The following is a 16395-nucleotide window of genomic DNA, read 5'->3' on the forward strand; positions in this document are numbered from 1 at the left end:
ACCCAGATGCTTGACCAAACTGAGGCAAGATTCATTCAGCCAGCGGGTTATAAATGACTGGAACTCACTCCCTGAAGAAGTAGTTACAGCTCAGACTGTGAATAGCTTTAAGATCAGACTGGACAAAGTGTGGGCAGACCAGCGGTTCTGCTCACCATATGAGTAGCAAACATCTTATAGAAGGTAGAGATCTGAGCCAAAACGACACTGAGCAGACACCACACCAATCATTGAGACGGATGAAAATGGCACAGAACTGGAAGCCTGACTGCTGGGATCCACAGCACTCTTCCAGAATCTCGGGTAAAAGGTAAAGGTAAAGTTTTCCACCTGTGCGCCGACTTTGCGAGAATTTCGCCACCAGTGACAGTGTCCAGTACTCAGTAGAGTAATTATTCGCAAATGTCATACTCATTAGAAAGTCTCTTCACATTTCAAGCTCAATATGCCCACTGCTTTCAATATCGTGATTGAGAACAGCTGTATTTCGGCTTCGATCTTGCGTCATCATTTAAATTATCTGCTAGATTTCCATCGCTTCGCCTGGATTCGCTGTAATTTTGATATTGACTGAAGTTAGCGACCAAAATCATGCAAACATGCTGCAAACGAAGAGGCGAGCTGCCGTAGGTAGCTACATTTAACTTCAGTCCATATCGAAGCCAAAATGCAGCTATTGGCTGGTATGAAACTACATTAGCGCCCCATTTCATCAACAGATTCGTCTGACGAAACAAAACAGTTTTGTCTGACAGATCTGACATCTTTCCTTGATTCTGATTGGTTGATAAGCCACTGGTAACTGTTGGATAAAGCGTCCGACATTTCCTTTCATGAAACCCTTTCCAGATCTCTTCCAAGTCAAACACTCATCATGAAACATGAGGGGTTTTGCTTAAAGGACAAGTCCACCCCCAAAAAAGTTTATTTGAATAAAAAGAGGAAAATCCAACAAACATAATTTCATCAAAATCAGATGTAAAATAAGAAAGTTATGATATTTTAAAGTTTTGCTTAACTTCACAAAACAGTTATATGCCCACCCTTGTGGATATTCAAATGAGGAGACTGGTGACGTCATCCACTCACTATTTCTTTTGTATTTAATTAAATGAAATGGGGAATATTCTATATTTCTCCTCATTGTCAAGTGAAACAACAATTAATTCATCCCTGAACATGTGGAATGAGTATTGTTCAGACTATATGATTCAGTCAAGTTGGTCCTTATTGTCAAATCTATAAAAAATGAAATATTGTATTCAAACAATAAAATAACAAAGGAAATAGTGAGTGAGGGACATCATCAACTGTCTCATTTGAGTTGTGCATATCACTGTTTTTTGAAATATAAGGAAAACTTTAAAATGTCATAACTTTCTTAGTTTACATCCGATTTTGATGAAATCTTCAGTGTTTTGCTAGTTTGATTTTTCTCTATTCAAATCAACATCTTTCTGGGGTGGACTTGACCTTTAAGTAAGTCATGTTAATAGTCAGTGCCTGGAAAATCACTTTTATGCTGGCCAATGATGCTATCATCCTTTCATGTTCAACCTTTTAAAAACATCAAAAATTATGTTGCAAACATAAAGTTATTGAAATTTGTAGGGCAGAGTCAAAAGCATGTTTAAGTACTGTTTAACTGTCTTTTAAATGAGCATCAAGAGCATTTAAACTGCTTTGTAATTTTGTCGACTGTAGGTGTGACCATATGAAAGAAAAAACACTTTTTCCAAATGCTCAAAATTCCCATGAAATGCCCACGATCTGTGATGCATGCGCATTATGTCATCATCGGTGGCTGATAGGTGCTACTTTTGCAAAATCAAACTTGGATCTTATTCTAAAACCCAAATCTTACCCATATCTTGAGGATTTGTAATTGTCTGACTCCATGTCCGCGCTTGTAAGTAGAAATGTAGAATTTTATTGTACCAAGCGTTTATGACTGGGAGACTCGAGACATCCTACACTCCTTTACAGATAATGATGATGAAAGTTTTTGAATAAATTATCTTCAAGGGATGCTCCAGGCTGAAGATATTTATATCTCAATAAATAAGAGTAAAATTCAGAGAGCAAAATGCTGAAAATTTCATCAAAATTGGATAACAAATAACGAAGACACGAAGTTATTGAATTTTTAAAGATTTGCATTATTCCAGTGAAACAGTTCTTGGCATGTATTCATGAATATTCATATGGTGGGCAGATGATGTCATACCCCCACTCGTTCTTTTGTATTTTATTATATGAAATTAGGTTTATTAAAAAAAAATCTATCAAGAACTAAAACAATTGGACTGACAATGGATTATGTGCATTATTTATTGCTGCAAATTATTTCATCATAATGGAGACACATTTATGAAAAAATGAAACAATTGTGATTTAATATAATAACTTAGAAAGTCAAAAAGGGGCCTAAGCTTTCGATCCTAGCAGAATCTTCGACGGACTTCATCATTTTTTCGTCACCAATGTATTATCGTACTCTTCAAAACATCTCTTTGAGTATTGATGAACATACCTTATCTCCATCAGACTCTATTCGTATTCTTGGTTGTGTTCTAGATAAACATATGACAGTGTCAGATCAAACTAGTGTGTCTACATGTACCGTATGGGTACTAGTATTCAACCCGGCATAATTCAAAGATTTTGACATATTCCCCAAAATATTTAGAAATAGGGAATTTATCTTAATTTCACACCTTTGTTATTTCCAGGGTAATCTGTTGTCGATATTTTCTTTGTCAATCTGTCGACTGTATGCGCGGAGGATCGAATTATGCAGCAATGGCCTTTTGCACTGAATGGTACTAGTATTCAACCTAGTGAGGATTGATAGCAAATCTCAAAAGGTTTAGATTGCTAAATTAGATCTAGATCTATGTAAGTCTCTGGCTTTGATTAATTCCCTGTTTGGTCTCATCTCAAATGGTCTAGTCCATAGTCGGATGGGACAAGGGCAGATTGAGAGACAGGGCCATCTTCCATCGCTAGGTTGAATACTAGTGCCGACGGGTTGAATACTAGTACCAAAATCCGTCGCCGTATAATTCGATCGCCCGCGCACACAGTCAACTGGTTGAAGAAAAAAATAACGGAAAAAGAATAACCAGCATTTGCTCTTGGAAATAAGACGGGTCTGAAATTCAGGTAAATTCTATATTTCTATATATTTGAGGAAACTCTCCAAACGGGTTGAATACTAGTGCCCTTACGGTAAGTCGGTTAACTACATTGTACCACCTTCGAAATATTAATAGAATCAGAAAGTCTATTGATAATGATACATGTCATACTGCAGTTTTCAGCAGCTTCTTTTTGCCATTAATATTATAACATTAACAAAAAGGAAAGTGACATCAGCCCACCTAATGAATATTCATGAAGACATGTCTAAAACTGTTTCACCAGAATAATGCAAATCTTTAAAATTCAATAACTTTGTTTATTGGTTTATATCAAATTTTGCTCTGTCGCATTTTACTCTATTTAGATATAAATATCTTCAGCCCGGAGTATCCCTTTAAAGATCACTGCATGTGACCTTTGGATTATCTGATTGTTTGAAGGATATCCAGATTTGGTTACAAATAAATAAACTACACATTAATATTGAGAAAACGGACTTCATCATTTTTTCGTCACCAATGTATTATCGTACTCTTCAAAACATCTCTTTGAGCATTGATGAACATACCTTATCTCCATCAGACTCTATTCGTATTCTTGGTTGTGTTCTAGATAAACATATGACAGTGTCAGATCAAACTACATGTAGTGTGTCTACATGTAAGTCGGTTAATTACATTGTACCACCTTCGAAATATTGATAGAATCAGAAAGTCTATTGATAAAGATACATGTCATACTGCTGTTAGGTCGCTGGTTACATATATATAGAGATTATTGTAATTCTCTGTATAATGGTGTCACCTCTCAGAATGTAGATCGTCTACAGAAATTACAGAATAAAGCAGCAAGGGTCATTTACTGTCAACCATCATATACACAGACACCCCCCCCCCCCTGGTTAGAGAATTACACTGGCTGAAAGTAAAAAATCGAATTGAGCATTTATAGTCTGACTATCACATTCATATGTCTCAATGAGCAAGCTCCACCATACATGTACCTGTCAGACCTCCTAATAGTTCGCCAATCAATGTACAACACTCTGTCATCATCACATATCCCTCTTCACATCCCCCGGACATTCAAATCAGTAGGTGATAGGTCATTTTCTGTGTTTGCCCCAAAATATTTGAATAGATAACTCTATAAACTTAGACAATGTCCTTCTATTGATGTGTTTAAGAAGATCTCATTTGTTGTGATATATATGCAAGTAGTGTTTCATTTTGTGTAGTTTTTAAGTTTTTACAGTTTGTATTTGGTTTGTCATTTGTACAGCGCTTTGTAACTTTTGAAAAAGTGCTTAATATAAGAAGTAATTAGGTATCATTATTGTGCCTCGGAAATGTTTTTTTTTTCTTAATAATGATTAGGAAATGATTTATACAGTTGTGCTCAAAAGCTAGTGAACTCCACAAAATGCATTCATTCATGCTGAGTTTTAATGTAGACACTAGACAACAACACTACATTAAAGATAGGGAGCGCCCGCTCAAAATCCATGTATTATCTTAATTTCATTCGCTTATCCCTACGGCAAGCCCGTACATGTATGTACATGTACATCACAACGATTTTGGAGCTGCGAACAAAATTGCCACTGATGGTGAGATAGTTGTTTGGTTCGTCTTTGTTCGGTCGAGTGCAAGCTGTTTCGGCAAGTACACACAAATCATGCGTGCACCTATCGCAAACATGTACGGAGATTCCCGAAAGTTACCCAAGCCTGGCCAAGCTCCATAGTACCTCAATTTGCTAATTACTTTATGCTCCCTTTAATGCTCAGAGAGTCCAGACAAATAAACTTCAATGAATTTGAATGTGATAACAATTGAAGGGACAGTCCAGGCTGACAGTATTTACATGTATATCTCAACAAATAGAGTAAAATTCACAAAGCAATATGCTGAAAATTTGATCAAAATCAGATGACAAATAACGAAGTTATTGAATTTTAAAGATTCGCATTATTCCGGTGAAACAGTTCTAGGCATGTCTTCATGATTAATATTCATTAGGTGGGCTGATGATGTCATATCCCCACTTGTTCTTTTGTATTTTATTATATGAAATTAGGTTTATTCAAAATTTTTCTACCAAGAACTAAAACAATTGGATTGACAACTGATTATTATTTATTGCTGCAATATATTTCATCATAAAGGAGACATTTCATTTACACATTTATGAAACATGAAATACCGGTAATTATTATTTTATGTAATAACATAAGAATATTAAAGGAAAGTGGGGATGTGATATCATCAGCCCACCTAATGAATATTCAGGAAGACATGCCTAGAACTGTTTTACCGGAAAAATGCAAATCTTTAAAATTCAGTAACTTTGTTATTCGTATCCGTATATAGAGAGCGGTGTTGGCTCAGTCGGTAACACGTCTGCCCGTCGAACCAAAGATCGTGGGTTCGAGTCCACCCCGGGCGGATGACTGACGCCAGTGCGTTGTGTGTAAACGTCTCTCCCATGTTTCATAGATGCAGGCTATATGTTACAATGGAAAACACTCCGTCCCTCGGATAGGATGTTAAATGGAGGCCCCGTGTAGAGGAGTCACCACCTTTGCACATTAAGAACCCACTGCACTATTCGTATAAGAGTAGGGGGAAACCCCGGTGTAGTGGTCCACCTGCATTCCCCCAATCAGTTATATCGGGAGGAGAGACCTGCGGGTCATAGTGATTCAGTTCGCTTTTCGCCTCCCAGGCACAGGTGACGCCAAACAAAATAATAATAATAATAGTATCCGATTTTGACAAAATTTTCAGCATTTTGCTCTGTGAATTTTACCCTGTTTATTCCGATGTAAATATCTTCAGCCCGGAGTATTCCTTTCAATATCTAAAACTTGACAGAACTTGAACACTTTACATGTTAATAATATGTTCATTTTCTGGTGGGGTTCATTAAGTTTTGAGCACCACTGTTTAGCTAAATGAGAGATCAATCATGGCTTTCTCTTTAACGTTGATTTGTTCTGGAAAAAAAAAATCAGCTTCAATCCAGATGGTGTCAATGAACTTTTGCTTTATCCACAATACCTTTATTTACATTGTACAACTATCTTGAAGCTAACAGAATTTCAGACTTGCCAACTGTCCTGATATTAACAGAATCATCCTAATCCTCAATTTGGCATATGGTTAAAATCAGGATGTCATGATTTCTGAAATTTCATTTCAAATGTGGGAAAATCACCAAAGACCCATTCACCCCCCCCCCCCCTCGTTCTGAATGTACATCTCATGGTGAATTGCCAATTCGTCTACTGCCAACTCGTCCACTCACCACATGGTCTACTTTTATTTTGTCTAATGCCACTCCGTCCATCAACGTATCGTCTAACAACCATTTGGTCCAATCATCACTTCGTCTAATCACCATTTCGTCCATGACCATTTCGTCTCATAACCAGTTGGTCTAATATCCATTTCATTTTCATTCATTTTGCACAATTTAACACTTAGTCCAGTTCGAGACTAAATGGCTTTTGGACCAACTGGTTTATTAGACGGAATGGCATTACTAAGGTTTCCTTTGTAAAATGATGATGTTTATATGGTTCTTTTATGATTTCAAACACCATCAAAATATAGTGTAGCATAAATTGTCATTAGATACCGAAACATACGATTCAACAAATTCTATGTATAAATTTGGGATAGAATTTATCGAATGTTGAAAAGGGTCTGAAAACAACATATACGAGTCCAGTTATGGATGGCCTGACGTGGCAGAATCTTTATTAATTCAATTAATTTCATATTTCAAAATGAACTGTTTTTGGCATTTTACCAACAGTTTTTACAGTTTCTGTGTGTTATTGAGTGATCTATCCCACTTGTTTTGCAAAGTAATTTCAACTTCCATGATGGATTACATAAGAAAAAGCTGTGTGCACCTGAATTGGTAGCCTAGCTTAGCCGGGTAATAATAATAGCAGGGCCCACTTGGAGAACAGTTTTCGGAACTGAAGTGGCTACCCTGGGTAAATATACCATTATTATTATTATTAGATTATAATTTCAAATTTTGAGGCACTTTTACATACTAAATCTGCATGTACCCACGTGATACCATACGTCATTATGAAAAGAAGTAATGACAGGTTCGGAGGTGTCATAAATACTTAGTCAGGTTGTAGTCCCCGAACTTGGCAAAGAGGGCTTCGTGCAACGGTAGCGGGCAAGATGCTCACTATCTCCGATTTAGTCAAGAAGTTAGACTACATGTACATGTATATAACGATGGTGAGAAACGGGCCCCAGGTTCTGAAAGGTCAAGTCCACCCCAGAAAAAGGTTGATTTGAATAACTAGAGAAAAATCAAACGAGCATAATGCTAAAAATTTCATCAAAATCGGATGTGAAATATAAAGAAAGTAATATGGTATTTTAAAGTTTCACTTATTTTTCACAAAACAGTGGTATGCACAACTCAGTGACATGCAAATGAGACAGACGATGATGTCCCTCACTCACTATTTCTTCTGTTTTTGATTATTTGAATTATACAATATTTCATTTTTTAAACATATTTGACAATAAGGACTAACTTGACTGAACCATATAGTATTAAACAATGCTAATTCCACATGATCGGGGAGGAATTAATTGTTGCTTCACTTGGCAATGAGGAGAAAATTAGAATATTTCATATAATAAAATACGAAAGAAATAGTGAGTGGATGACATCATCAGTGTCCTCATTTGCATACCAATCAGGATGTGCATTATAAATGTTTTGTGAAATTAAGCGAAACTTTAAAATGTCATAACTTTCTTATTTTATATCCGATTTTGATGATATTGTCAGTGGTACGCTTGTTGGATTTTTCTCTTTTTATTCAAATCAACTCTTTGTTGGGGTGGACTTGTCCTTTAATTATTTTTCACAGAGGGGCATAAACTTGTTGAAATAAAAATGGAAATATGGGAGCGTTTCATGAAAAGAGTTGTGAACGTTTTATCAGAGTGCTGTTTCATCTGACAGTTGCTATAGTAACCAGTTTATTCTAAGCCTATCAAAATCAAGGAAGTTTTCAGATCTGACAACTTGTCAAAAATATTAATGTTGCCCTCCCCAGAAGTGATGTTGGTCATTGTGATCTTCATTATTTTGGGCAGATGGAGGTCTGTCAACTACACTCCAATGTTATAAGACTTCAGCAAGGCCTTTTACGCAGATTTCTTTCCCCCATATTTTTTTCCCCTGTTTTAATTTTTATACCGGTAAGTGAAATTGAAGGATTTTGTGCACATTTTGGTGAATTTTGTGAAAATTTTCAGTAAAGAAAAATTAGGTTTTCAAAGTTCCTTGGGGGCAATTGCCCCCCTGCTGCGTACAGCCATGGACTTCATAATATTTAGTTAGAAATTTTTATTTTTTTATTATTTGGTTGTTTATATTATACATATTAAGTGCTAAAGATTATATTTTTGTCTCTTTTTACAGAGTGCTATCAGTGTACCTCAATAGATAAATTCATTAATTGATTTATGATTTAATAATACACAATGAAATTTACAAAATGTAAAAAATTTGATATTTGAAATAAGAATAGAATAAGAAATAAATGACCTTAAGTATATTATCTGAAAGGGAATTTCATGAGCAATGCAAATGTGATAGGTATTAGAATTGGCAGAGGATAAGATTTGGATTTTCAAAATAAAATATTTGGAGGCTTTTTCAAAAATGTTCTGCAAATCCTTCAACTGATTTTGGGGTAAAGCAAAATTTCATTGACTTGCCCAAGACGCCATTTTAAAAAGTTGATACGATATTGTTTTTAAGCCGAGAAAAAGGCCGCAAAAGCAAACAAGTTAAAAATCAATGATTCAATAAACTTATTCTTGGACTATTATGCCTACATGTACATGTATATTAAAAAAGGATGACAATTTTTCTGTTGGCCTCCTCATAATCTGATCTTGTCCCATGCATCTGAGTCCCACGTGTACACATTGATGTACATGTATTGGTAGTAGTTCTGAAATTTTCAGAAAGTGATCTTTCAGAGTCAATAAAGAAGGGAATATTCTGCATTTCCCATTTTCTTTTGTAGTTCCCAGCTAAAATAGAAATACATTCAAGGAAATATTGACAATACATGTAGGTGGCATTTCATGCATGTACATGTAAGATGTGAAATTTCAGCAAAATTTTGGGATTTGTTTATTTATTTTGCATATGGTCAAATGATGGCAAAATAGTATAATGCTTGTAGTGTTTGTTTGAACAGTTTCAAACATTTTAACCCAGTTTTAATTCACACCGGTGCATGAATATTTCAATACTGCACTGTACATGTTGGTACATGTACTGTACATGCAAACGGTGGAGTGCAAGAGAGCTAAAACATACAACATAAAACTCATGTTTCAAAAGTGTGAGTCTGATCTTGATTTGCTGAATCTAATATATACAGCCTCTATTTTATTTATTAAAAAAACCTTGTATGAAATAAGTGGTCACAACAGACTTTAATAGCCCTTGCATGTAAATACTACATGTACATGTAGAATACAAGTACCGTATACCTGTACATGTATACTACATCTAGTGTAGTACGCTACTTGCCTGCATAGTATACAAACCTCTGTGACACGAGGCAACATGGCCTGTTACATGTAGGTGCCATGGGCATACTGTGTACAGGTACTGTATGCATGATCATGTAATGAACCTTAATTTTTGTTGGGTCTACATTTATATCTGTTCTTAATTATATCAGCTCATGGCACTATACCACAGAATGAGTCGTCCCAGTTCTACATCTTACATTGCATTCGACAGCTGTGATTAGCAATATGCATGACCAAGGGGAGTACAGTAAAGTGAATTATGATGCGTGCATGCTGATACATGTACACTGTACATACATTACAAGCGCACGGTTGTAAAAGGGTCTGATGCATTGTGTATGAGCAGTGTGCGTTGTAGCAGTTTTGCAGATGTTTAGGGTTAGGGGGTATCTTATCATAATGAGGTCGTTAAAGAAAGGGGTGACTGCCCTACTTTGTCATTGCGCAGGTATTAAATTAACCATCGTGGATTCGTGGAAATTTGTTGAAATGAAAAGTAAAACTGTGTCATTTTGTACACTACTAATTGGGACCAATATCTGAAGAGCTTTTTACTCTGCATGACAATAGGGCCTAAAGGAAAATAAGTGAAAATAAGTGAATTATTGAAGTGAGACTAGACTAATCATGGTTTGAAGTACCCCCCCCCTCCATAAAAAAATGAATGACTTAAGATAGATAAGAAAATAAATAGATAAATAAATATATAAATAAATAAAATATAAATAAATAGATAATCAATTAAATAAACAAATACCGGTAAGTAAATATAATGAATGGATGGATGGTTGGAGAATTTATATAAATTAAAAAAAGCATTTATTGAAATTGATAAAATTGATAAAAGCTTTAAATGTCTCAAGGGCATTTTTTTGTTTTGAATTGAAGGCATACCCATTCTATGATTTCGAGTAAAAAATCATGTAGGCATTCATGAAGGCCTACATGTAATGTCAGGTTGTTCCTCGAAGCAGAATTCTATTACATGTATCTAGATTTCAAAATGAACCTTGACTTACTAATTGACGTATAGTACCGGTACTGTCAGACAGATGTGGCAAGCATCCTTTTATAAATTGCATCTATGGTGGGATTATATTATGTGGTACCATACAGGATTCTTATTTTCTGTGCCATTGCAAATATGGTGATGATGATGATGATTATGATGATGAGGAGGATGATGATGATAATACTACTGCTACTGCTTAAATGGCTACTATTTTGACAGTACATGTTTATGCATTATAGAAAAATGGTGAATGTAAACTGTTTTTGTATGTTAGTACATGTACACCATGTGCCCACCCAGAATAATTCATCTGAAAGTGTACAAACATACATTATTTGAATCTGTAGGTACATGTACCTGTACATGTTATGGTGATGATCTAAACTGTATTCATAACTTGACATACTTATGATACAAGTTACAATTAGTCTAGGAATGCACATGTTCAAATATGGTTCTTTCTATTTTAACAGCAAACTCAATTCATAGACAAGGCTCATGGCAAAGAAAATGACATTATTGATTTCTTCTCCAGATTTGGTCTTTGTTTGGACCCACAACCATGTATTGAATAGGTGACAAAGCAGATCTGACATCCTCTTCATCTATAAAGCATTAAGCTAATCATGGAGAGAACAAAGAGCACTTTAAATTCACACACTTCCGAATTTTCTATTGATTTTGTGTAATATCTGTTAGGGCCTTTTCACACATGAATCTTGAATCATCTTTGTAATAATGATTGCTATTGTAATCGTGACTGTGATTAGCGTTCGTGATTCTAACCGTGTTCTAGTTTGGTTTAACACACATGCTAAATATTCGTCATTAGCCTTATTTTTCACTGGAATCATCATTCAAATTACGATTATTTTTTATTGTGCGAAAGGGCGGTTAAAGGAAGGGAACTATTACATGTACATGTAGATCTTAATAATGGAAACTGGAAAGGTATGAGGTTTTCACTAATTTGCATGTACATGTATACATGCTAATTACCTGTATTATGCACAATGCCCCAAATCTGTGTCCACAAAACGTCCACAGCTGCTGAATGAAATATGTGATTAATTATACATTAAATGACTTGATCACTTCATTGTGTGCAAGCGTACATACATGTACAGTATGTGTCCTATTGATGTATTTTTTGTACTGTACAAGGTACAGTACAGAAAGATGCATTTATGATGTACAGCTGTAGGCTCATCAAATGGGTGCTGCTGGTTTGAATACTCCTGAGGGAGTGGAGATGGTGCATACATTACATGTACATGTATATACAGACACAGACAAGCCTGAAATTTAATATAAAGGGTGGGTATTACATGTAATGGTATGTCAAGTAAATTTTATAGAGACATTGTGTCAATTGATACAACATGATTGAACATTGCACAATGTACTGTCAGTAATCAATATTAATGATTTAATAGTCTGTTTCTTGTCCTTGTTCTTGTTGTATGGAAATGATGAGAATCATGTTTTATACATGTAGAAAATGAGAGGAGACAGAGATGCTTTTCACATTGCATTTCCTTAAACCCATACTATCCTTAACCCCGGACTATCCTTAACCCCATACTATCTTTTTTGGGGGTTTCACACTGTCTTTTTTAACTTTATACTATTTGCTTAGCCGGGGTAAACACCTTAACCCCAGACAATCGCATAGCTTAATAAGCTTATGAATATTGATTTTGCCATGTGACAGAGCGCACTTTCGACTTCTGTGATTGGCTAATGCTTAGCCTCACTTTTCCTTAATACCCCGGTGTCGTTTCACACTGCATCTCTTAGCACCGCAATAAGCCGGCTAACCCTGCCTTTTTGCAAGGCCAGATAGTACCATACTATTTATTGTGCTAGCCCACTTTGCTATTTAAAACGTAGTGTGAAACCAAAGTAGGCTAAGTTTAATTCCGGGAAATATGTGCAGTGTGAAAAGCATAAGAGAGAGAGAGAGAGAGACACGGTGAGAGATGAATAGAAGGGGGAGAAGGGAAGCTTAATTCAAATAAAAAACAAATCAGTACATTATATGATCCAATATAGTGTCTTGATGTTTATTTCTTTGTTTGTTTGTTCTTCTTATGCAGGGCTGCACCAACACAACCCAACCCAGCACCAACCAACAAGAGGTTACAACAGACTCAAGCACAAGTCGATGAGGTACTGTACATGTACATGTTGACAATTATATCAATAACAGCAATGATAATGATTGAATGATAAATAGTAAAAATGATGATGGTAATAATGAAAGGCTTTTTAGAAGCGAGAAGATGATGATGATGATGATATGGACTGGTGCTGACAAGTAACGGTGGTGGAAATTCTCCCTTCTAAGACTCTTGTTCTGAATTCTGTGCAGAAGGCTTATAGCATCTTGCCCCTCTCTCTTTGTGATGTAGCCTATCATCTATACGGAGGCTGCTGATTTGTATTTGCCTTTTCAAGTCTGATGCGAAACATCAGCAATGTGTTCGATGCGGGAGACTGTACTGTACTTCGTGGCTGCAAAGCAGCTACCGCCTATACATGTACACTCACCTTTGATGATCCTGGTGGGTGTTTCATAAAGCTGTTCGTAAGTTTAGAGCGACTTTAAGAACGACTGGTGATCCTTTCTTGTGCAAAATGGTATATTCATTGGCGATGGTGCAGCGGGTAAGAAAGGTTCACCAGTCGTTCTTAAAGTCGCTCTTAACTTACGAACAGCTTTATGAAACGGCACCCTGTAGTGGTATTCTTGATGCTTTATATAAAGCATGCTACGTGTGTAGGTGGTGCTTGTGGGTGACTCTGTATCTCATGCAGAAGATATTGCTATTAATCCCTGCTTTATAGACCGCGGCACTCAGAAAGTTCTGCCACATTCATAGGGAGCGTCCGTCTCACAACCGGGAGGTCGGGGTTTCAAACCCCGGCCGCGTCAGACCAAAAGATGGGAGTTGCTGCTACCCTGTTTGGCGTTCAACGATTAAAGGGATAGAGCCTCGTCGATCTGGCGCTGCACAGCGGCTGCCGGGCCCACGATCACTTGGGCTAAGCAAATTTTCTGAGTATTTCATTTCATGTCTATTTCGAACAATAAAATATGGATTTTCATTTTTTTCATCATTTTTAATTTTCATGTATTTCATGTTGTCATATTCTTTTACAGGTGGTGGATATTATGAGAGTAAATGTTGACAAAGTTCTTGAGAGAGATCAGGCACTATCAGTCTTGGATGACCGTGCAGGTGAGTGGGTCTGAACTTTGACCTTTTGGGGATAGACTGTGAAGGGAGGGATTTAGGCACTAGGGCGCACCCTTTTCAGGTAAATTGATGATGAAAATGCATGGACACGTAGTCCGACAAAAATGAAATCTTTTATTATCTGGGGCTACCTTTTTCTACCTACTATTGGATAAGCTTTAACATTGCAGTGAATGGGGATTTTCTGGTGCTCTTTTGAGCATTTATGGGAGAAATTCCCCCCCCCCCCCCCCCGTTGCCATGTGATTTTTTATACGCCCGTCCTAGACAGTTTAACTAACCTAGGCTCATATAATTTGGTGTGTATGATACTAATATAGTTATCAGTAATTCTATCGATTTTGAAGTCAGAAGGTCAAAGGTAAAGTCGCCACCTTCCACTTTTCTTGCTTGACCAATAACTCCATTTTCCGTGTTACAGGCGGGCGTACTATGTGCGAGCTCGCCTTAGCGACACTCTTGTTCCCTGCATGAGTGCATGTAGTAGAAAGAGACTATGAGAATGAGGTTAAAGATACATGTAAATGCCAGTTGTGGTAACAATCTCAAAATGAGTTCAAACAGAATCCAATCAAATTATCACCAAAGTATGAATATAATGTGCCAAATAGCTCTGGAAGAAAATGCATAATTGCTGAGAAATGAGCAGAATAAGCACGGAATTCCATCGAATGTCAGGTATTTTTCAAAGCAATAGTAATACACTGTCCCACATATGCATTTCTGTGTTAGTGATTATCAGAATTATCGAATTTGAGCTAAGATTTCATGATTTCACAAAGATAAGTTTATTTCAATGTACCAGATCTAGAGCTATGAGAGTGGCAATTAACCTTGATTTTAAAGACTTTCTCATGAAATAATTGTTTGCTGCCACTACTTTCCTTTACCTTTTAATAGCAAAAAGAAATATGAAAATGAAGTATTTTTTTCCTATTTTTTTTTCATGCAGATGCCCTCCAGCATGGAGCATCACAGTTTGAGACGAATGCTGGTAAACTCAAACGAAAGTACTGGTGGAAAAACTGCAAGATGATGATCATTCTAGCAGTTATTATTATTGTCATTTTAATAATTATTATCGGTGAGTAGTTGATTGCAAAGTGTACATTTTTCTTTTCGTGGAATTCGTATTTCATGAAGAAGAAATAATGTTTCATTCTTGCACGTTTTTGTTAACATTCTTATTTATTTAATTAAAAATAATGAGAGCGTTACTGCTTTGATGTTTATTCTCCCTTCATTTTAACTTTCAAAGCTGCTTATGAATATTTTTGTTAGAATATTTCTCAAGGGATTAATCCGTTGAGTGAGATTTACAGTGTACTGTTTTTTTTTTTTCCATTTTTTCCATTTTTCTAACCAATTTAAGTAACCTGTAGAATGAAATGTATCAAATCAATTTAACAAAAACAACGACGCCTGTATTTTTTTTCATTAAAAGCACTGTTGCTTTTACAATCACTTAGGTATTTCATAATATCACACTTATTTCATTAATCCATTGTGCAAAATGTAGATTAACAAAGATTATTGTATTTTCATCTATTTAATGGGAATATACGTGTATATATGTATGCATGTGCGAGGTGACACTACAGGCCCATTGAATTCAGAGTTACAACTATGGTATCTTTGCCATTATGACAAATACCATGGTAACAGGGCTTAAAAGCCAATCATTATCAAGGTTGCCATTGAAGTTTACAAATAATGCCAAAGTTGCAATAGTTGTAACTCTTTATGAAACGGGCCCCAACCATTTCGCCTAACATGAACTTCATTTTCATAAATGGCTTTTTCGTTTAGGGAGCTCATTTCAATTATTTTCAGATTTTTTTCATGGCAGCTTGGTCATACTATCAGTCAAAAATGTCTAATTTCCAGTGCATCGCTTTAAAAAAACTCATGATGAAATGTGTAAAAAGAAAGTATAATACCAAACAAGATTTGAATAACCTATTCTAAAATCTAAAACAAAAAATGAAATGGCTGTGCCAAGAACTGGAAGTCGAACTTGAATTACATTGTGTTTCAAATATTGACTTCCATTCTTCAGTATTAAAGGTTCTATGGATATTACAACTATTTTATACCAGTTTTAAGTATCATTTTAAGTTCCTCTTTATTTTTAATCCGAAATGTTTATCATTGACATTATTTGCTTGAGTACTAACAGCATTTTTTTTCCAGCTGCACTGTTGGTGTTCTCAACATACCATATTAATCACCAGTAACCACATTAATATTTCCATCATTTCTTTTTTTTTCTGGTGACTTGTTTTCTAATAAATTTGCAGTGTGGGCCACACAGGCTTAGAAGGTTTGTACAGGATGTTGTCTTGGAAAGTAGTGCATGTGAATGTGA

At 35.8% G+C, this 16395-nt stretch overlaps 1 protein-coding gene across 1 annotated transcript in view; it reads left to right on the plus strand.

Moving 5' to 3' along the window:
- The first annotated feature begins 245 nt into the window (after positions 1-245).
- Positions 246-16395, plus strand: part of LOC129276878 (vesicle-associated membrane protein 3-like) — a 29432-nt gene continuing 13282 nt past the window's right edge. Inside the window, exons 1-4 of the mRNA XM_064109177.1 lie at positions 246-310; positions 12864-12936; positions 13931-14009; positions 14980-15111. Coding sequence (XP_063965247.1) covers positions 246-310; positions 12864-12936; positions 13931-14009; positions 14980-15111 — 349 coding nt within the window. The remainder of the gene's footprint in view (positions 311-12863; positions 12937-13930; positions 14010-14979; positions 15112-16395) is intronic.

This window comes from Lytechinus pictus, chromosome 14, assembly GCF_037042905.1.
Source record: "Lytechinus pictus isolate F3 Inbred chromosome 14, Lp3.0, whole genome shotgun sequence".
In the NCBI taxonomy this organism is placed as follows: Eukaryota; Metazoa; Echinodermata; class Echinoidea; order Temnopleuroida; family Toxopneustidae; genus Lytechinus; species Lytechinus pictus.